The sequence below is a fragment of the Aricia agestis genome, chromosome 11 (assembly GCF_905147365.1).
Source record: "Aricia agestis chromosome 11, ilAriAges1.1, whole genome shotgun sequence".
Lineage (NCBI taxonomy): Eukaryota > Metazoa > Arthropoda > Insecta > Lepidoptera > Lycaenidae > Aricia > Aricia agestis.
The window spans coordinates 10919900-10942213 of record NC_056416.1 but is presented as its reverse complement, the minus strand read 5'-3'; the positions used below and the strand labels follow the sequence as shown (position 1 = coordinate 10942213).

General features: G+C 40.4%; 1 protein-coding gene across 4 annotated transcripts in view; it reads right to left on the bottom strand.

Annotated features, from left to right (window-relative positions):
• LOC121731519 (transmembrane protein 132E) overlaps positions 1-22314 on the bottom strand; it is a 121208-nt gene that overhangs the window by 441 nt on the left and 98453 nt on the right. For 3 of the 4 annotated variants that reach the window (XM_042120970.1, XM_042120972.1, XM_042120973.1), the window contains 16 exons: positions 18902-19045; positions 17859-18033; positions 12991-13133; positions 11270-11471; positions 10616-10788; positions 8134-8302; positions 6973-7245; positions 5623-5754; positions 4910-4950; positions 4647-4818; positions 3870-4134; positions 3146-3224; positions 2539-2651; positions 1700-1890; positions 533-622; positions 121-296 (listed from right to left, as the gene is read on the bottom strand). In XM_042120970.1, coding sequence (XP_041976904.1) covers positions 121-296; positions 533-622; positions 1700-1890; positions 2539-2651; positions 3146-3224; positions 3870-4134; positions 4647-4818; positions 4910-4950; positions 5623-5754; positions 6973-7245; positions 8134-8302; positions 10616-10788; positions 11270-11471; positions 12991-13133; positions 17859-18033; positions 18902-19045 — 2538 coding nt within the window. Of the gene's footprint in view, positions 1-120; positions 297-532; positions 623-1699; positions 1891-2538; positions 2652-3145; positions 3225-3869; positions 4135-4646; positions 4819-4909; positions 4951-5622; positions 5755-6972; positions 7246-8133; positions 8303-10615; positions 10789-11269; positions 11472-12990; positions 13134-17858; positions 18034-18901; positions 19046-22314 lie in introns of those variants that run through there. The other variant, XM_042120971.1, reaches the window with a different exon arrangement.

The following is a 22314-nucleotide window of genomic DNA, read 5'->3' as shown; positions in this document are numbered from 1 at the left end:
GCCAGCTTCGGAGACGATTTCCCAAACTTTAACGCAGCTGGCAACACCTACGTCCCGGTCACGTGCGTGCCACGTGATCGCCGATGGCTCGGGGCTCTACAAGCGGTGCGGCGATTATACCTTGAGGTTGTGGAAGTAGTGCATGATCTGGTCGTAGTCCATGTGCAGGTCGTCGAGCGCGAGGGGGTCGATGGGCGCGGCGGAGGGGGCGGTGGGGGCGGGGGAAGCGCCCTCCCCCCGCGAGTACATCGGGTTACCCACGATCGTGGCTCTCTTCACCTCCGGGGACGTACCGCCTGAAAATTAAAATAAGAATTTCTTTTATCACCTCGTCCTTGAGATTTATCGGACCAGAAACAAGTTTAAGTAGGAATTCGTCATTCATAATATGATTTAAGATGAAAGTTTATAGTTAAAATAGGCCAAAATAAAAATTATAGCGATCCGAGTTGCCACGGGGAAACTCATTCAACAACATCAGATACAAGCTACGAATAATAAAAACTAGATACAAGTAATTAAAAATACCTACCTTTGTTTTGGTTGGCAATCTCAACGAAATCACCTTTGTTGTTTACTTCCTTATTCTTGTTCTTATGTCTCATCTGTACCTCTGGCAATCCTGAAAAGGAAAAGTTTATAATGACGTATCAATTTTCTAAAACACAGCACTTTACTGGGGGGTGAGCCAAGATCTTTTCTTTATCGCTTCTTTATAGAATCGCCGATCAAAATGCATGGAATTGACATTAGACGAGTCGAACGTCAACGTCATATCAACGAACGTTTATGTCAATTCCATACACGAAAACGTCTTGGCTAAATGGTCAGATTGGCATGAACAGAATGGCATGGTTCGTTGTAAAGACTTTAAGTAACTAGTACAGAAACAGCGCGTGTGTAAACGTTGCACTACAACGTGAGCCAGTACCAGAACCAGGCCTCATCTGGATTCTTGCTAGACTATCACAAAATACTGCCTACTCCCTATCGCAAAATACTGCCCATTCCTCGAACCTCGCAAATCGCTAGTGCCGGATTTATATTTTTATGGGTGTAGGACGTTTTATTTCCGGCCGTCCCATACAGTACGAAATCTGTCGCTCCTGCCGCACCCCTAGGGCGCTGTCCCCCTAAGCCGTGGCATATACGGCCTATTTATAAATCCAGGGCTGCAATTCGGGCGCAGAGTACAATGCGACAATGCTTTAGAAAACGTGGACGGGGCGCTGCAGGTAAAAGGAGAACTGTCAAAAATGGCGTTTCATATATTTTTTTAATGAAATAAGGGGGCAAACGAGCAAACGGGTCACCTGATGGAAAGCAACTTTCGTCGCCCATGGACACTCGCAGCATCAGAAGAGCTGCAAGTGCGTTGCCGGCCTTTTAAGAGGGAATAGGGTAATAGGGGAGGGTAGTGAAGGGAAGGGAATAGTTGAGGGTAGGCAAGGGAATAGGGTAGGGGTTAGGGGATTGGGCCTCCGGTAAACTCACTCACTCGGCAAAACACAGCGCAAGCGCTGTTTCACGCCGGTATTCTGTGAGAACGTGGTATTTATCCGGTCGAGCCGGCCCATTCGTGCCGAAGTATGGCTCTCCCACGTATATCACGTTATATGACGGCGCGGGCGGCTTTACTTCCTTTTTTCGCCACGTTCGTTTAAAGCATTATCGCACTATAGAGGTTTCATGATCTTACCAATCCCCGAGTCGTGCATATAATCCGGGCTCTCGGGCTTAGTGAAGGTGCGTCCCCGGTCGAGGCTGTCAAACTCGTTGTTGTCGGCGACGAGCGGCGCGTCGAACTCGAAGAGGCGCGAGCAGTCGCTGAGCTCGGGGTAGTCGCGCCCGTACTCCCCCCCGCGGTACTCTTTATTCAGATCAATAACTCTGGAATGGGGGAAGGTAAAATATATAGTAAGCCGTTTGTATGTACTATCAGTGAAGTTAATTCATAGGCAGTTGACGGATCTACGTCATTTGGTTGATTTATGTCAATTCAATGTAATTCGTGATCTGTCAGCTGGGTTTGACATAACGCGACCAAATGACGTAAGTCTACCATCTACCTATGAATCGAATTCTTCTGATAGTACAATATTAATTAATCCTAATTAGAAAACGATCGTGAAATGTTTCAGTGAAAATCTGATTATAACCTTAAAAAGTCAAATCAGCAACATAACCTCAAAAAGCAACACAATTTAAAGTTTTTCCATTTCGATACAATTTAGATTGCTGATTTAGTTTGATAATTATTTAGATTAGATACTTGCCTATGAAAATGTAAGAAATTTGTCTGATTTTGTATCCAATTTTTTTCGTACCATAGGGCCTAGACAAGCGGCAAGCGATTATCCGCGTAAACGCCTTCGCCAATGCCACAAAATGTATGGGATTTGACATTAGTATTCGCTAGCGAAACGATGGCTTATGTCAAATCGCATACATTTTGTTAGCGTTTACGATAATCGCTTGCCACTTGTCAACTGGGGCAGATCCTATTCCCGTTAAGAGATCAATCTGTGGAAAGCTTACCGGTCCGATCGGTGTCCATTCTCCGGAGAGCGCTTGGTAGCGTCATCGCGGTCGTGCTTCTTGTGTCGGGAATGACTACGCCGGGTAGGTGGCATGACAGTGTCCGGCAAAATCTGGAAGTATCATAGAAAGCTGGTTACTCTTATGTTGTTACTGGCTCTGATGACAATGATGTTTTACACCAAAGGCTGTTAGCTATTAAACCAGTTAACTTTTTCTAAAAAAAAAAATGATGTACAGATTCATCCGCTACTGCTACCTATGTTTATGACCTAGCTGGTCACATCGAAATTAACTTCTTTTGTCTCTCACTTGCGCAAGAATTAAGAATGTATTGCTGTGTCCTTTCTACACGTATGCGAAAGTAGTGCGATACCAATATCCTGCGTGAGTAAAAGAGACAAGTACAAATGTTTTTGTACCATCAAAGAAATTAATTCATAGGCAGATGCAACCTACGTCATTTGGTCGGATTATGTCAATTCAAAGTAATTCGTGATCTGTCGGCTGTGTATGACATAACTCGACAAAACTATGTAGGTCCGCCATCCGCCATCTGCCTATGAATCAACTTTTCTGCGTCCACAATACTCTTTCCAATACTCACTTTATTGGTGTTGCGCGGGGGCTGCGGGGGCGCGGAGGAGTGTCGGTGCGGGGGCACGGGAGGCCGGTACTCCTCCGACCTGCAACAGTCATCATCATCACACTGCCCACCACGCGGTATATGTATGTATGATCGTGAGATGTAGTAAGGGTACTAAACGTAAGCACCGACGTGGGTGGTGTCTAAACGACATTCTCCAAAAGTATGCAAATTGGGGAATTAACCAACTTCTTAAATTGATGGTGTACGTTTCTGAAGTTTAACGCGTTTTTGATCTAACAAGGTGACAAGAAAACGCGTTGGTAATAAAATAATCTTGGTTAAATCGGGGCTTTATTTGTTACAAAATTACAGCATGTTTAGCATGCCCTAAATAGATAAAGAGTGGAAACATCTAGAATCTGCCATTTTATCCTTGAAATCTGTTGTTAGGACCGAAATGGTAGAGTCAATTGACTCCGTCTATTCTTCCGTAGAATCCCCTTTCTATGGTGACCATGCTAAATGGACGCTGTTAAGTAAATGCAGCAAATGCTGCGTAATCCACCAAAAATTGGTGTTGAGTTATTAATACAGTCTTGTTCTAAATCTAAGGAACATGACTGCATTCTTAAAATGTAATTTTTGTGGGATGATACACCAATGCTTAACAGCGTCCAAATATGCTACTATGTTCCGTTTAGTACCCGTGGCGGGGTAAAAATGGTGACTATGACAATCTTACTGCCAATGACCGTCTCCGGTGTGCCGCGCCGGCTTCTTGCAGTACGTCGTCGTATCGATCGCCCGTCGCTCACTCTGCGACGGGAGCTCAATGGAGTTGGGGTTGTCGAAACTCGTCGCCATGACGTTGTCGTTGATCGCGTCGTCGGGATCCACGTAATTGTAGTTGAGCGGGTTGGAGGTTATACGCATTTCGGTGCTGTTCTTGTCCGGTGGCGCGGAGTTACGGTTCACGCGGTTGCCATTGCGTTCGATGGTTGCTCTACCTGTAACAAGGAGTTGAATCTTCGTTGATTGAATATAAACTATGTAATTGGTTTTACAAAATCGATAAATAAGTTTCGGATAGGTTATTCATAATTTACTTCAGATCGAACAACGAAGGCAAAACAATATAGCAAAATATAAGCTTTTTGACTTGTCTGGCATTGCAAGCAATTGTTGTGGGTACTCGATCAGTCATAGATAGATGCAAAGACAAACATATTTAGAGTCCGGGATTTATCAAACGTTGCATGGCTTCTATTTACTAATCATTCCTCCAAACTGTGGCGCGGTATATCATCACAACCACATTCCTACTCCTCCTATTTTCTTCTGATTAATTTCGTTGCGGGTCCCAAGACAGTTTTAGCATGTCCCTCGGGCTCCCTGAGATCATATCAAAGGGTTTTCGTTGAATACCTTATACCACTGTCGATCCTGGCGACACAGGATATACAGTGGTGGAAATATGTGTGGGCCAAGGCCCGTTAAAAAAAAGACTTCAAACACATACCCAGCCACACCCAATCATGTGCATTAGTAGTGGAATCGCGAGGGCGGTCTCGGAGCCCGAGGGCCTGCAGCCGCCCGCCCTCGGCCGCGCGAGCGCCCGGCGCCACCACGCCGCCGCCACCCTCCGCCGGCTTCAGTCTATACGCGTATACCACGCACGATACTACGAATACCTGGAAACGATTGGACATATTTTACGTTTACGAATCGCTATTAATTAAACGCATGAAAAACTTGCAAGAACTTGTTAGAAAAAAAACTTACCACAATCGCGAAGCAGAATGCTCCAAGCAGCACGAACATTCCTGAAAAAGAGAAAATCAAAATTATCAAAAAAATCTGTTTAAAATTATTTCGGTTATTATTATTTTGCTGTTTAAAATATATTTATCCATGGAGTAACTTAGACATAAAGTACTTGCTAAAAACCCTGTGGTCTGAGCAAACCATAAAGTTAATATACCTATAAGCGGAATAGAGCAACAATCTCGAGCTGTCAAACGAAACCGAAATTGGTATAATACATCTGTGTGTAAAAATATGTGTACGTATACACTTACACAAGCATGAGTGAACATAAATTCTATGAGATTAAATTGTCAACGTGCCGATAAGTGCCGACTGGACGTCAAAAAAAGAGCTCTGCTGTCATGTATCACACGTCTCATTTTACCACGCAGTGTTACTGATAGTGACATCTCGCTTGCTCAGGCCTTTGTTTCTCTATTCCGCTAGGTATATTAACTTTATAGAGCAAACGTGTAAAGCGCGGAAGACAAACACCCTCATATTGAATCCATAAACCAAAATCGACACTTAGGGCCTGTTTCACCACTTTCTGATAAAGTGCCGAATAGGCTATTCACAACTTTTTTGACAGATTCTCCATACTTCATCTGTCAAGTTAAGTGGTGGATAGCCTATTCGGCACTTATCAGGAAGTGGTGAAACAAGCCCTTAATCTTTTTTTTACTTACCAATTTCGACCTGCGACATGGAGTTGTTCTGATGGTGTCGCGGGTGCACCGAGTTGGCCTTGAAGATGGACCCGTACTGCTGCGCCTGCACCGTCGGCTCGTGGTTGTTCTCGTCTTTAAACGGTGAGAATCCTGCGAGAAAGGGCGTTATTTATTCAGAAAACAGAGAATTTTGCGACTGTAGACTATTTGTTCAGAATACTGCAATAATGGACTTTCTTACAAACTAGATATTTATAATATAGTTATAGACAAGTAGATACTTAATTCAATATTCTATAGCTGTTAAACTAGATAATGACTTATCCTGGAATGTGTTTGTTTTTAAGGCGAAAATAGTGAATGTGAAATTATCAAAATCTTAAAAGGTAGAGTTCTACAATCGATGACGTCATAACGAGTAGGTAGGTAACTGGTTGAATACCAATTTTATAACAAAACATAAAAATGCTAGTTAACAACACGGTACAATAAGCTACTTATTACTTTGATCGATCACAACTTTTCCCCTGGCAAAAGTTGCTTGTTTCCCTGTTTACAGCAGATTGGGGACGGACTATATTGCGTGGCCTCCGAAGTTTTATCTTTTCGATAAAGGAAAGAATACCGAACTCCGAAGTTATTTTATCCATTCCCCGGGCTGCTTTCAATATTATTTATTTTTTAAAGTCAACAGTTGCTCTACAGTGAAATGTAAAATACCTTATCTATACTCCACTCGGGCTAACTTGTCGCTAGCGGTCATTGATTCCCTGTCAAAAACTTGTCATTTTCCATATAAAACCACGATTGATAACATCTGACACTTCATTGTCAATCGCGGTTTATATGGAAAATGACAAGTTTTTGACAGGGAGTCAATAACCGCTAGCGACAAGTTAGCCCGAGTGGAGTATAGTACCTACTGTAAATCAGTTTTAAAATGTATGTTTTTCTATAGAAATCAATTTCTATAGATAAACATACAATAAAATAACTTAAAAACAACATACTAATGTGTTTTTTCATCTTGCAATGCTCATTGCAAGATGAAAAAACACTTAAGTACAACACTAAGATGTAAGTATAAAAACACGTGGGACTTTTCCAGTTATGCGTCTTGTCGCCCGCGCGCGTTGCCCGCACGTTGCCCGCATTTAACAAGAAAAATAATAATGAAATGACAGTATGCGGGCAATTTTTATGCGGACACGTATGACAGGAGAAGAGCCTAAGATCATGTTCCTCGCAGTACGAATATTTACTTTATTTGAATTATTTCGTAACTAAGCAACCTATGTAGACGTTTCTACCTGTGAACTTATTATACTTGTTCTACTATTTACTATTGTCTATTGTACTACTTTGTACCTTTCAAAACATCGCTCAGATCCGCCATGCCGCTTCTTATCCCGCCTCGGGCCATGATGTCATCGTTCTGCGGGGTATCGGGCCGCTGCGGGGAATCCCCCCCGCTGAAGTCCACGTCGACGCTGGCGGCGGCCGTCGCGAGAGCACCGGGGATATTCTTGATATTGGCCGGGGTCTTCGTGTCCCCTTTCCCCGGGAGCGCCACCCGACGTAGCGGCCCGGAGCGACACTGGTCCGGAGTCAGGAGCGTCACGCGCAGGAGCTCACCGCTGCCTGAAAATGTAAATAATAATAATAATCATTTATTGCAGGCAATAAACCCATAAACATATATATAAAATTAAAATAATTAAAAATAGTAATACAGAAAAGTATATATTGTGGATAAAAATAAAATATAAATGCTCCAAAATTACGTTTAAAATAATTCTAAAAAATATCATTTCTGGTTTCTGTCGCTATGTAGCGATAGCAAGTAGGCTGGGAAGGAATAATTCTCCGGACACCCGACACACACACCGAGGATTTCGTTCTTAGAAGATCGCACGCGGGCCCGGAATTCCGCAACTCGGCACGAGTAATCAGGAACTCTGGCGTCGGCAAACATGCCCGAAGCGCTGCAGTATTTAGGCAGTCTGATAAGAATGCGGTATGCGTTATTAATATTATACTGCACTCTGATGCTACTCCTTACAGTTTTAAAGCAGTTGACACACGTATAAAAGCGTTAACAGTATGCCCCAAACATAAATTGATTTTTGGAACTGTTCGCAAGTACGTGGGAGAGCCATGCTTCGTCACGAATGGGCCGGCTCGACCAGAGAAATACCACGTTCTCACAGAAAACCGGCGTGAAACAGCGCTTGCGCTGTGTTTCGCCGAGTAAGTGAGTTTACCGGAGGCCCAATTCCCTTCCCTATCCTCCCCTATTCCCTTCCCTTCCCATCCCTACCCTACTCCCTCTTAAAAGGCCGGCAACGCACCTGCAGCTCTTCTGATGCTGCGAGTGTCCATGGGCGACGGAAGTTGAAGTTTTCCATCAGGTGACCCGTTTGCTCGTTTGCCCCCTTCTTTCATAAAAAAAAAGAACCTTTCCTGTACTACGTTGTTCCTAACAACGTAGTACAGGAAAAGCTTGATATGCATACAAGAGCAACTTACCCTCTCCAACAGCGATAACTCTCGGATGTTTGGAAGCCAGCATGGGCGCGAAAGCGACGACCTCCGTGTCCAAACTCTCGACCAGTAGATAATAGTCCGACACGGCAACATCGCGCAGCGCCGTGTGGCTGCCGTCGGAGAATTCGATGTCAATGTCCAATAGACCCTCCTGAAAAAAAATGAGAGTGCTTAAAAACGAAATGTATTCAGCAGTTTCGAAGTTTTCGATCGAAGTAAGATGTCAAAATGATGGGATTTGATCATTGCATCATCAAACATTTCTGTGTCCAATCCAATAGGTACTGGATTAAACGTAACGCATCGCAAGCGCAATTACTCTAAACTTATGACATCACAGTACCTAAGTTTAGTGTCATCGCGCTTGCGATGACACTAAACTTATGACATCACAGTACCTATAAGTTTAGTGTCATCGCGCTTGCGATGCGTTGCCCTAAATCCAGTACCTTCGGGCCGAGACACAAAAACAGGACAACGACGTCGGACGATGTCGTGTCGTAGTTTTTTACGACGCGCGTCGTACTCGTAGTTTCCCACGACACGACGTCGCATCGTGAAACGACGCCGCGCGCCGCGTCGTGGTACGACACAACGCGACGTTGTGTCGTGTTTATGTGTCGCGGCGCTAACGTTGATTACATTCAGAAAACGTTTTGAATGTTTTCCATCCACCACGTTTCCATCCACGTTTCGTCAGTCACGTCCCAGACTAAAGCTTTTATAAAATAAGACATTTAATGATTAGTGATTACTTAAGTATAATTTAATTTAGAGTTTAAGATACAAAATGTAGTTGATAATATTTAGTTTTTGTCAAAATCTTAATTAGATTTTAGTTAAGTAAGAAACCATAAAATCTAAAAAGTATTAAGGTTCCTAGGTTTCCTTATACCTAGGTTCTGAACCGTAAGTTGGTACCCCATATTGAATAAGCTAGTACCTAAAGGACGCGATTTGTACCTACTAGATACGCTTTTGTTTTTAATCGGCGAAATTAGCTGTGAAGGTCACACTATTGATTTTAGTTCAGAGTTACGTTACCTTCTTACAGCCTTCCCAAACTAAAAGTTACAATATTATTTATTTAATTACCTACGTTGTGGGTACAAAAAGAAATTATTACTCTTAAGAAAGTTCAAGCAAAATCCAATAAAGACCAAGATCCAAGACTGGAATATTAATTTTCGCATCAATCACTATTGATTCTGACAAGTTCCCAAATGTTCGACGCAGAATTTAATTTCTGTTAAACATATTAGGTACGGTACGGTGTATAATAAATTATTATACACCGTACCGTACCTAATGTAATAAATAATAATATTATGGGCAAAGGTCACCACAGAGTGGGTACCAGTGGACGGACGACGCCGCCGTGGACGGCCTCCAAAAAGATGGCGAGATGAACTGGATGCCTACAAGCCAGGCTGGCCCGCGGTGGCGTTGGAGCGAGACAGATGGAAGATCTTGGCGGAGGCCTTTGCCCAGCAGTGGGATAGCATAGGCTCATAAAAAAAAAAATATACTAGATGACGCCCGCAACTCCGTTGCGCCAAAATTCGTTTATCGCGCGGGAACTGTACTTTCTTCCGAGATAAAGGTGACTCAAAGTATCTCCAACCAAAATTAGCGAAACCGGTTTAGGCATGAAGAGGTTTCTGACAGACAGACACACTTTCGCATTTATAATATTAGTATGGATTGATTTGAATAAATATTTTTGTAGAAGTAAATTGAAAAGAGAGTTCAGAACATAGAGTCAAAGTACCTAAGTATTTGTTAGAACTTAGACATAATGAATTCTTTTATTTCTTATTAAGTAAGTACCTACTAAACACGTATTTTGTTACTCGTGTAAGTATTTTATATTAAAATCTATAAGAATATCAAGGGAATTCCTTAAAGGTCAAAGATCTAAATTTTATGTGGGCGTCGAAAGAAAATTCCTGGACTGTACGAAAGATTCTTAAAGATCATGAGATACTAGGTATTTCATTCCGTTTCGACCATCGCAGCTGTACATATTATTTAGTAAGTAATAGGTAGTATAATGACTTTTCCAACAACAAAAGAAAACCTTGGAAAAGAACAACGAACTTCTTCAATTTCCTACTTAAAAAAAAAAGGGTTTCTTTACTTTAATTCAGTCGCGGAGCATGTATTTCGTCTGCTACGCGACCGAACCATTTATAAAAGACCATGCAGTTACTTCTTAGTAAATGCATAGTCAGAATATAGACGTTAAGTAGATAGATAAATTTCAACATTTATATCTGATGACTACCTAGGCTAGCCTAGTTGGGTCTTCGATCTAATCTGGTACTGCGCCGTCGCCTAGTTACAAATTAAAATGGTCTCGAAAACATTCTCAAGGCATTATCAGTCCAGCTACAGTCGACCTTTGTTATGAATAGATATGACGATACCTATGTTCTGAAACCCTAACCTTCTAGGTACTAACCTGGTACTGCGCCGTCAGCCGCCTGGTAACAGTGGTCTCCGACACGTAGCCGTTCTCGATGGCGGTGTCCGGTGAGATGTTGAGCTGGAGGCCGGAGATCACGCGCACCAGGAGACGGGAGATAGACACCTTGTCGTTGACAACACGCACCTCACGGAGACCGATCACACGACCTGAGAAAGACAAGTGACTCTGATTAGGGATGATCACGTTAATACTTTAAGCTCTAGATTTAGATGGTCGTCCAATATACAACATATTGCCTAAGTACTATTCACTTCCCTTGCCCGAGTGCAATAGCTTAGGCAAGGTAAGTGCCTTTAAGTCAAGATCTGTTTTACAATTTTGACGCCAAATTTTTTTCTTTCTTCAGTAAAACCCAGGCTAGCTCGATGTATAAAAAATCTTGTACACTCAAAAAACAATGTTATAGATATGCCTGGTCCAAGGTTTTTAGACAGGAGTTGTCTATTTAACAGCGTCGTTGATGACGTGACTCTCAGCCAGGTCCAATTAACAGTTGGTTACTCTAACCAGGAAGACGATGCATTCTTGAGAAAAAGACTATGTTCCGTGGGCTACAATCGGTAACTGAAATGATGAGCGAGGGAAACAATTTTGTCCCCTTATCTTCTTTAAAGCTAGGGAACTTACCAGTAATAGGCGACAACACTTGCACCTCCGTCCTGCCAGTACTTCGGCCCTGCAGCACCCTATCCCGTAATGACGCTATACGGGGGTCGGACACCCGCATGAGAGAGAGAACCAGCTCCGTGACCTTCAACCACGTCCGACGTGACACGAAGTATGATACGCGACCGGAGTCGTGGTCCTTTGCCAGGAAACGCGCGTATACCTGGTAAACAAAAAGTTAACCTTATAAGTAGTTTACTGAAACTGGGTAGATATAATATGAGTTATGACTTGTCAACGAAAAATATTGAGGAAAAAAAATTATGAAAGAAACACTTCCAGTTACTAATTTTGTACCTGGAACTTATTGGCTGACAAGCCAACGCTTTAATTTCAAACCGACCATCACAGTCCAGAGTTATATAAATGTATAATAGGGCAGTTACTACAAATGGCTCGGCTACTGTAAATTTCGAAACGAAATGTAGTACTTACTTATAATGTACTATGTAGTTCTGTTATTTCTTCCGAAGCTAGCATACCAAATTTGAGAAAAGCGAGAACATCATTCGCAAAAACATGAATGGCAGTAGATTATAAAACTACTGTACTACTATAGCTGTCCCAGCAAATGTTGTTTTGCCATATAAATTATTAATTGTAATTGTAAAGAATTCTTTATTATTTTATTGAAGTGACAATAAGTATGGCACCATGGCAACGTCCATCGCTATCCCGTCGCACAAACAATGGTGACCGTCAGTCTCGAGTTGTAATCATTTACTATTATTCATTCAACAAATTCACTTAACAATATAAAATGTACCCAGTAGCCGATTCTCTGACCTATAGAATATGCATATAAAATTTGGTAAAAAATCAATAAAGCCGTTTCGAAGGAGTACGGTAACTAACATTGTGACACGAGAATTTTATATATAAGATTTATTTATTCATTAAAAGAGAACAACACTGTTTTAATAGAGTGATTATTATCACTCCGCTTAAGTACCTGAAAAGTTGAAAAGGTTTAGGCTGTATGTTGCAGGAGCACCTCATTAGTTTATTAAAAACTCCCAACTCCGCCACGCGCTAACAAAAGCTTCAGTTCCATATGCGCCTAAATAATGAGTGTGTGAAAAGTCATAGACGTATCATATCTTTATCTACACACCTCGCGTTCTATACAAATAATGAGGCTGTCTTTAAGCAAGTACCATCGAGAAAATTGATTCCTAGGCAGTTGACAGACCAACAATTTGGTCGGATCATGTCAATTTAATGTTAATTGTGATCTGTCGGCTGAGTTTGATGTAACGCGACCAAACTACGTAGGTCCCTCATCTGCCTAGGAATCAACTTCCTCGATAGTACAAGTACATAGTAAGTAGTAAGAAATTACCAAATACGAATGCAAAATTTATAATCATTAACTATATTGATTTTCCGATTGACTTTATCTCAATAGTTCTATTTTGAAACAGGACAACAGCTTTTAAAGTTCGACCACGATCGAAATGACTCGACGACGATGAACGACCTATTTGTTATTTCCATAGGAAAATTATTTGATTGTCTGCGCAAAAGTTGATCTTTGCGTCATAATCCATGCAGTTTCATCCATTAGCGATAAAGCACACTATGGTAATCAAAAGACGAAAATAAAGAGCTATCTCTAATCTGGCTCAAGTTAGGCCTTACAACCAAACACAACATCCCTACAACATCATAAACAAACAAACCTCGACGTTGCTCTGCTGGTATCTGAGTCGGCAGGAGCGCTGATCAGTCAGGGTGTTGGGTGGCTCCGGCCGCCCCCAGCCGCGCGACGACAGCGACCGCCGTAATCTCTCCTTTGATCCCGCCTCGTCTGATACTTTCCAGCCTGCACACAAATATAGCTGTTGTATGTATACAAGAAAAAAGCAAAATTGGAAGAGGAAAATATCGCTTCTTTATGCGGGCCCCTAGACTAGATGAGCCATTTTATTGCGCAATATCATGTATTTCGTAATTAGAGATGTGCCGATCATGACTTTGGCCGACTAGCCGATTAGTCGGCTTCTTTGCAGCCGACTAATCGGCCGACTAGTCGGCCAAGCCGATCATGGTTTCGGATGTTTGCGTAACGCTTTTTTACTGCTATTTCGCGGGTAAGTCGCACATGCCGCCTGAAAACGTGTTGAATCGTGTTCAAATGTTTACTTCGCGTACGTTACTTTATTTGTTTTGTTTCTATGATACAGTTGATGGTTTTAATTAAATATTTCATGTACATGAAATCTCGATTTAATAATACATAAGTACTTACTTAATTTGTGGTTAAAATCATATCTAAGTACAAAAATAATGTCTACTAGTAAGTAATTTCAATAACTCTTTATTTCATTTTAAAATGTGTTACACTGATTGAGTATGATATGAACACATTATAAATAATAATCAAGGTTTTTCTTTAATGTAATTTCAATAATAGCAAAAAAGTAAAAAGCCGATTAGTCGGCGCTTTTTGCCGACTAATCGCCGACTAGTCGGCACATCTCTATTCGTAATATTATTGACCGTCTAGAGTTGATATTGAACAACGCGCGCCTTCAATCTAATTGCCAAATAAACTGTTCAAGAAAATTGAAGCGTTATATTGCACAATAAAATTGATCGTCTAGGGGCCGGATATAGAATCACGGATCAAAATAAATGAAATAATTGACTGCGTTCGATAACATGAAGTTGACGTTTGATTCGTCTAATGTCAATTACTTACATTTTGATCGCTGATTCTATAAAGAAGCGATAAAGTAAAAGTCTTGGCTAGGGGCTCAGAGGGCCTAGACAAGCGGCAAGCGATTATCGTAAACGCCAACGCCATAGCCACAAAATGTATGGGATTTGACATTAGTATTCGCTAGCGAAGCGATGACTTAAAAAAAATGTTTACGATAATCGCTTGCCACTTGTCTACTAGGGCTGGGCCCTGTTGACGATGCGCAAATCGCAATTTGACTCGGATTCGGAAATTTCACCGCGCGACATCCAATACACGCTCGCCGCGCAAGCATTGACCAATGATAGCATGTAAAGTTTACGAGTCTAACGGAAAACGTGAATCAGCCCGCCGCGCAGGACCATGATAAAATATGCTTTAAGTTTAATGAACAATTTGCCGCAGGTCTAAGGGTTCTTAAATGCTAGACAAAACAAAAGATAATATTAATTTTCTTTTTCTTAAAGAAATACTTAAATAAATTAATTTGTTATGGTTAAAGGAAAAGCTCATGGAATCTGGTAACGGAATGCTTTGATAAATAAATGCTAGACTAAACAAGACAACATAATTTAATTTGGATATTAATTTGTGTAGCAAGAGTAGCAATAATACTCTTGCTACGCAGAATAAATTTTGGTATTCTCAATGTTAAAAAAATATTATTTTTGTCAAGTAATAAAACTTGTCCTTTGCGAATTACGACGTCAAAGTATCCTACTATATAATTTCATTAAAATATTTTATACAGAAATAAATAAACATTTTAATAAGTATTCGTAGATGTAAATTGTAAAGTAATAAAACAGTTACTATTTTGGGTGACTTTTGCTTCATTACATTTGACTCTGGGTTAGGTCTCAACGCTCTACTTTTACTTATTTATATCTACGGAATAAATGTTTTCTTTATAACATATTCTCTATCGAGATTAATACTACAGTAAGTAGATACATAAAGTGTCCGCTTACAAGCTACATAACAGCTACCTATATTGCATTATGTATCAGCTAAATTACCTATAAGCTCGGAGTAATTTGATTCGGCCGGCGTTTATCCTATTAACCAGGTTCATTAAACCCTAGTCATCCAGATTATAGGGCTTAGGACATTGTTGGCGAACTGCAGATAAATTACGACTCTATTAGCGGCTAAACGTGTTTAATCAAGGAAGTACCTTTATTGAGCATTTTCGTGATAAAGGGGCTACAATGTTTTTAATAAATTTTCTTAATTCATCCGAAACTAAGGAATCGATTGTGTCTAAATTCTGAAATGATATCAATCATTAGCTTTGTCCACACTGTACCTTTTTCTGTTCGTAATGGGCATGCGTTTAAATAGCGCAGTCAACAGCTAACGTGAGGCATGCCCGCGACGCATGCCCTCTGACCATATCCAAAACTTCCAAAATGACAATATTGGCGTTGGGTTCCTTGAAGCATTCAATAATTGAATGCGCCAATATGAAAGTTGATGACGAAAATTGAAGATGAAAGTGCACAGTGTGGATATAGCTATTGTTATGCAAAGATCTCTGATCCACGGAGACAAAATATATTACCTTTTTGTTCAGAAAAGTTACATTTGAGGCTCCCACAGAATTTCTCTTGCGTCACAGGCAACTAATAACCTTTAAGGGAAGCGGCGATCAGTCTGCACAAATGGAAGCCCATTCATTGTCTACGAGCAATTCTAATAAATTTAGACGTTTAATAATCATGGCGTTATGTCTGGACGTGGCGCTGTGAATGCTAAGTAGATATCGGTAATTGAATATTCAGCCAGGGCTGCTATCTGCCTTGATCGCACCTATCGAGTAGAGTGACGACTGACAAGACAGTACCCTCGGCCGAGCACTCGGTACGATTCCAAAAAGTTGATGGGCGAAAGCTAAAGGCGAAAGCACTGTCTCGCCAGTCGCCATTCTACTCGATAGGTGTATTCATGGCACATTACAACGTCACGCGCCGGTACAATAGGTTGCATTTGTAAATGAATTAAACACTAAACTTTATTAACTGCACAAGAAGATACACTATGAATTGACAAACATGCCGCTCGCGGTGCTGGGCTGCCTAGTGTCTGTTCCATAGATTATTTGAAAATGCGTCTCAACGACAACGTTGCAATGTGAATTGACCCTAAAACCGGACGAAAAATATCAACAGCTGGCAATAAGTAATAAAACTTTGGAAACAGATATTGGGAAATGTACTGTCAATTCCTTGATATCACAAGAAACAACACCTAAAACATCAAAAATAAAGTTTATTCTAAGAATATATGACTATTATTACCTTTGGAATATACAAGCTAACTCATAAGGCAATTTCTTTTCATTGGCAGCCCTAGCATTCAGCAATCGCGGTATCTACTAATTACCATAAAATGGCGTTAAGAGAAAACCCAATTCCCGAGATATCAAAGTGAAATGGATCTCTTCTTTGAATACAATCACAGTCTGACATTGTTTTATCGAGAATTGTTTTTGCGCGATCTGCATAATTCTTTGTGATCTCCGGGCACCTTACACCTTCATTATTAGTTTTATTTGATGCTTAAGGAATAGTTAGGAACAACCATTAAGTACCTACCTTATTTTTCTGAATTTAACCTATTTTTTTATAATAACTTGGAGTTTACATTAAGCTCTTTGCATATTAAAAATACTCTACTCGTATGTTAATTAATTAAATTCACAAATTAAAAATATTAACACATTTTCTAATTTAAGTATAAAATTTTGCATAAATTTTTAAACAAAAAAAACTCTATTTCAATTGAAATAAACTTTTTCTCTTATAAAAAGCTTACGATATATTTTATGTGCAGATAAAATATTGCTTAAAGAAAACTACGATACTTTAAAAAATCGCAATACACCAAGATTGATATCTTCCACTTAGCCCCGGTGCATGCACCCCGTTGACCTGAGTAAACACATTTCAAGTGTCCTTTGTTCACCTCCGATTATATCAGCGTGAATGTGGGCAAAATCAATAGAAGGCCAGGCTACAGTCTACACATAATTATCTTCTGAAAGTAAAATCTTATACGTGAGAGAGCCATGCTTCGGCACGAATGGGCCGGCTCGACCGGATAAATACCACGTTCTCACAGAAAACCGGCGTGAAACAGCGCTTGCGCTGTGTTTCGCCGAGTGAGTGAGTTTACCGGAGGCCCAATCCCCTACCCTATTCCCTTTCCTACCCTCCCCTATTCCCTTCCCTTCCCTACCCTCCCCTATTACCCTATTCTCTCTTAAAAGGCCGGCAACGCACATGCAGCTCTTCTGATGCTGCGAGTGTCCATGGGCGACGGAAGTTGCTTTCCATCAGGTGACCCGTTTGCTCGTTTGCCCCCTTATTTCATAAAAAAAAAAGAAAAAAAAGTGCTACTGACTTATTATTTTATGGAAGTCATTTGTTGGGTGCTTTTTATTTATAAGGTTATATTTTGAATATAATTTGGTAGATATTAACAACACAGATCTTTGCTTGACCAGTAGAGTTATAAGACTAAGATGAGACTTTCAGCTAGAATTTATAAGTAAATTAAATCTAGCTGAAGGGTCATTTATTACTCTGATTGTCAAAATAACCACTAGTAAGCCAGCTAGGGTTTAGGGCACTTTAGGGCATTAAAGGCATAGTTCCGAACCAGTTATGCTGTGGTAGGTCATCATGTAAAACCATTCTGGACGTTGTGGTTTATAACCAATTTTTACAATATTTTATTTAATTGTTCACAGCTAAACCGCTTGTACTCGTCAAAAACTGATCGAGTTCTCGACTGCTATTGGTTTACAAAAATTAATCGATTGATTTTCAACTCGATGCGTACCTTTGATCTGGGATAATCGATTATCGTCGACGTCGATCTCGAGTGGGTACTCGGGCATCCACACGGTGAATCGCGCGAGGCCGGTGTACGTGCCGTACTTGACTATCACCGACGCGTTCGACGAGCCGCGGATCTCGGAGCCGTCGACGTACACGGAGCTGCACGACGAGGACACCTGTGAACGATTTGTTGTTGAGAGTTTTGGGTACCGAGTGGAGCAAACTTTTTTTCACTTACTAATAGGAATATTTATACAGCAACTATACAGGCTCTGCCTGTCTTTGTCTGACACATTGGAAAAGTCATATGACTGACATAGATAGCGGCACGTGAATACGCTGCTGAAATACATTTAGGTAAGGAAATTCGAGTAAAGTATGACTTGAGAAAATTAAGAATTTTTATCAACGAAATTTGAAATAGACTAATGGAAACATATTCCAAGTGTAAGCGACATCGTCACGCTGTACCTTCATTTGTAGTGCAATGTAGATTGTACTGCAAATGGAGGATGACTAGAGACTCTACATCTCTACCCCCTGTTCGAGGTACCATCGAATAAATTGATTCATAGACACTCATAGGCAGTTGACGGCCTTACGTTATTTGGTTGGTTTATGTCAATTCAATGTTGGTCGTAAACTGTCGGCTGGGTTTGACATAACGCCACCAACTTGCGTAGGTCCGCCTATGAATAATTTCTCGGATAGTACAAATACGCCGGGTCAATTCAGACTGCAACGCAACGCGTAGATGCATTTCCAAATTTGTACTGAATTGACAGATTTCAATTGCGTGAGACGTCTTGCGAATCTGTCAAATCCATACTTTAGAAATGCATCTACGCGTCGCGTTGCGGTCTGAATTTACCCTAAGCGACATCGTCACGCTACACCTTCATTTGCAGTGCAATGTAGATTGTTCTGCAAATGGAGGAGATTGACTAGAGACTCTACATTTACGTTTCTGCCCCCGTTCGAAGTACATCTTTCGCCTTTATGGCAAAACCCATCCGGACCGTTCTATAAAAAAAAACAACAGACCTTAAGCACGCTCTCGTCCTCGGAGTGACAGGAGCTTTGCAGCGTGACGTCAGCCACCTGTCCCGCCTGCGACACGATGAGCACCTTCAGCGCTGCAGACACCTGCCGACCCGTCAGCACCGCGGTGTTCAGGACCTCCCAGTTCTGTGGACAATTTTATGATTAGCATAGACTAAGGAAAATATACGATTAGTTTTTTTGACGAATCAAGAAATCCCGTAATAAGAAAACCTAACACCCCACTCCAACCGTCACAGCGGTGCGGCGTTGCCATGCCAACTTCGGTACGGTGTTTGTGTGCGTGCGATTAAACTAGACTAGACTAGAATTATAATAACACAAGTTAATAAAAATACTACTAGACTAAAATAAAATGCTGACTATTATCGTTTAGATAATAGTCAGCATTTTATTTTAGTTTATTTTATTTTAGTATTAGTATTCAAGTCACCCCAGAGTCCAGACCCATTTCTCTTGAATGTCCTGAACTTCAGGGCATGCCGGTAAATTTTCTTAATGTACAGGATGGCATTTTACGCGTCACAAAATTTGGTTATTTAGTAGTTACCCGAGATACCTTAGTTTGGCCTACTTGGAGAGACTTAATCCTGATTTAAACTTATGAATTATGTACCTACTCAATAATTTACTATATTTAGTTAATATTGCATGATTAAACTTAGAGATTGGGTACGACGTTTTAGTCTAGTCGGTAGAATATTATATCTAATATTATTATACGTGCTTTAAATTTTTGCTGCAAGATTTTATTCAAACAAACTATACTAATTATGGTAATCCTACAAATAAAATTATAGTTTTTAACAAAAATAGACCTGTGTGCCTAAGCCTGTTATTACAAATTATCTATCAAATTGATACCCAAACTATTTTTACTTAATCAGTATAATTAAAAAAGATGGATTGATCATTAAAAAAGGCCGAAAGCAAGAAAAAAATATTTTTAATTACAATAAACGGACAGCTTAAGTCCCCGATAAGATGGATGTGGCAGGTTAATCCATCAGCCGGTTCAAATGGACCACTGACTGGTTATCTACACGTATAATAGATACAAAACATTACAGTTACAATATTTAAATTAGACAAACAAATTGGACCACACGGAATGGATTTAAATTTAAATATCTAAACATTAGAACCAAACACGCAATGGCTATCTGCATAGAATAGTCGGTAGAGTCAACATGGTACAGTGCTCCCAAAGTAATAATAATAATATCTATGGACGCTTCACACCACGTCAGTCTGGCCCCGTGCTAAGTACCTGAAGGACTTGTGTTACAGGTACCAAACAACGGAAATATATTTAATACTTTTATACTATACATATATTTAAGATTTTTATTATATCATACACATATTTAATACACATCCAGACCCGGGAACTTTGAAAACTCTTTGTTCCGTCGGCGGGATTCGAACCCGCGACCTCCGGCTTGAGCTACCGACGCGCTCACCTGAGCCACAGAGGTCGTCGAAGTCGTCGAGTAATAATGCGCATAGTCGTAATTTTTCGGCAACGGTCGTATTTCCCGAGCGTCGGAAGACGTCGCTGCAAGAGCTGTTTTAAACTCTTTAAGAAAAACAGCGCTTTGCAGCGACGTAGAGGCGCCTGACATTGCTTGGACGTGACCATGGTATCGCCGCGATGGCTTTGCCCCGGTGAGTTATAGCACTTATTGGCGGACTGGCGACACCGGACAGCCACCTGCTGTACGGTATTTACTTCCATTTCCTTTGAACAAGGTGCAAAATGCAAGTGCATTGTTTGGGGCTCTTACGTTTCATAGATTCGGGTGTTTTCGTGATTACGACAGTTAGCGAAGATTTCCACGCGCATTATTAATTTGGGAGTATGTACTGTATTATGTATATCACTTTTGAACTGAATATTAAGTACCTACGTAATACGTTTGGAAAATTAGCAGAGTCGGGCTGGTGTGACTTATAAACGCTAACATATTGTAAGGAAATTCACACAATACATAACTGTGAAGAAAATCAACCCATGGAAATTGTGGATAGATTGACCAAACAGTCCATATAACCGAAACAACACTGGTCGAGCCAATGAAGTTAGTACTCCACTTTGTGGACACGTCAAACAAACTAACCCGTATTGGGAACACCAATTTATTTCGCCTGTGTCCTGGTTTATTCCCGTTTCGCTCGACGCTGGCAATGTAAGGTTAGTTCAGTCAAAAATCTTCGATCGAAATACTAAAATATATATGTGTGACTTATAAACGCTAACATATTGTAAGGAAATTCACACAATACATAACTGTGAAGAAAATCAACCCATGGAAATTGTGGATAGATTGACCAAACAGTCCATATAACCGAAACAACACTGGTCGAGCCAATGAAGTTAGTACTCCACTTTGTGGACACGTCAAACAAACTAACCCGTATTGGGAACACCAATTTATTTCGCCTGTGTCCTGGTTTATTCCCGTTTCGCTCGACGCTGGCAATGTAAGGTTAGTTCAGTCAAAAATCTTCGATCGAAATACTAAAATATATATGTGTGACTTATAAACGCTAACATATTGTAAGGAAATTCACACAATACATAACTGTGAAGAAAATCAACCCATGGAAATTGTGGATAGATTGACCAAACAGTCCATATAACCGAAACAACACTGGTCGAGCCAATGAAGTTAGTACTCCACTTTGTGGACACGTCAAACAAACTAACCCGTATTGGGAACACCAATTTATTTCGCCTGTGTCCTGGTTTATTCCCGTTTCGCTCGACGCTGGCAATGTAAGGTTAGTTCAGTCAAAAATCTTCGATCGAAATACTAAAATATATATGTACTAATTAAACTTTCTTTTTGTAACAAAAATAAGTGATAAAAAATGTAACAAAAACAAATGTAAATGTAACAAAAGTAATGATACTATAAGGTGTATACGTGTTCCTTGTAGAGAGTTCACTGTGAAAGTAGCAGTGCTGAAAGATCATTTTTTTTTTACTTTTGTATCCAGGGAATCTCGTGACGCTCGGGCCCTTGCCCATACAAAAGTGAAAAAAAAAATTCGTCTTTCAGAGCTGCTACTTTCACAATGAACTCTCTACAAGGAACACTAACACACCCTAAAGTATTATCACTTATTTTTGTTACCTTACCTTACCCACTGTATAATATATTCATTATGTATTCTATCATAAGCAGAAATGGAGAGGCCGTAACATCCTAATTTGTAATGTAGGTATAACTGACTACATTTTGTCATATGATATTTTGTAAACTATATATTTTACAAGACATTCTTGTTCATAACGTTTTAAGAAACATAGGTACGGTTTTTTCGCTACACACATTTCTTAATCCGCACGTTTCGGTAACTTTTCAATAGCTGCGGTTACGGATGGACTG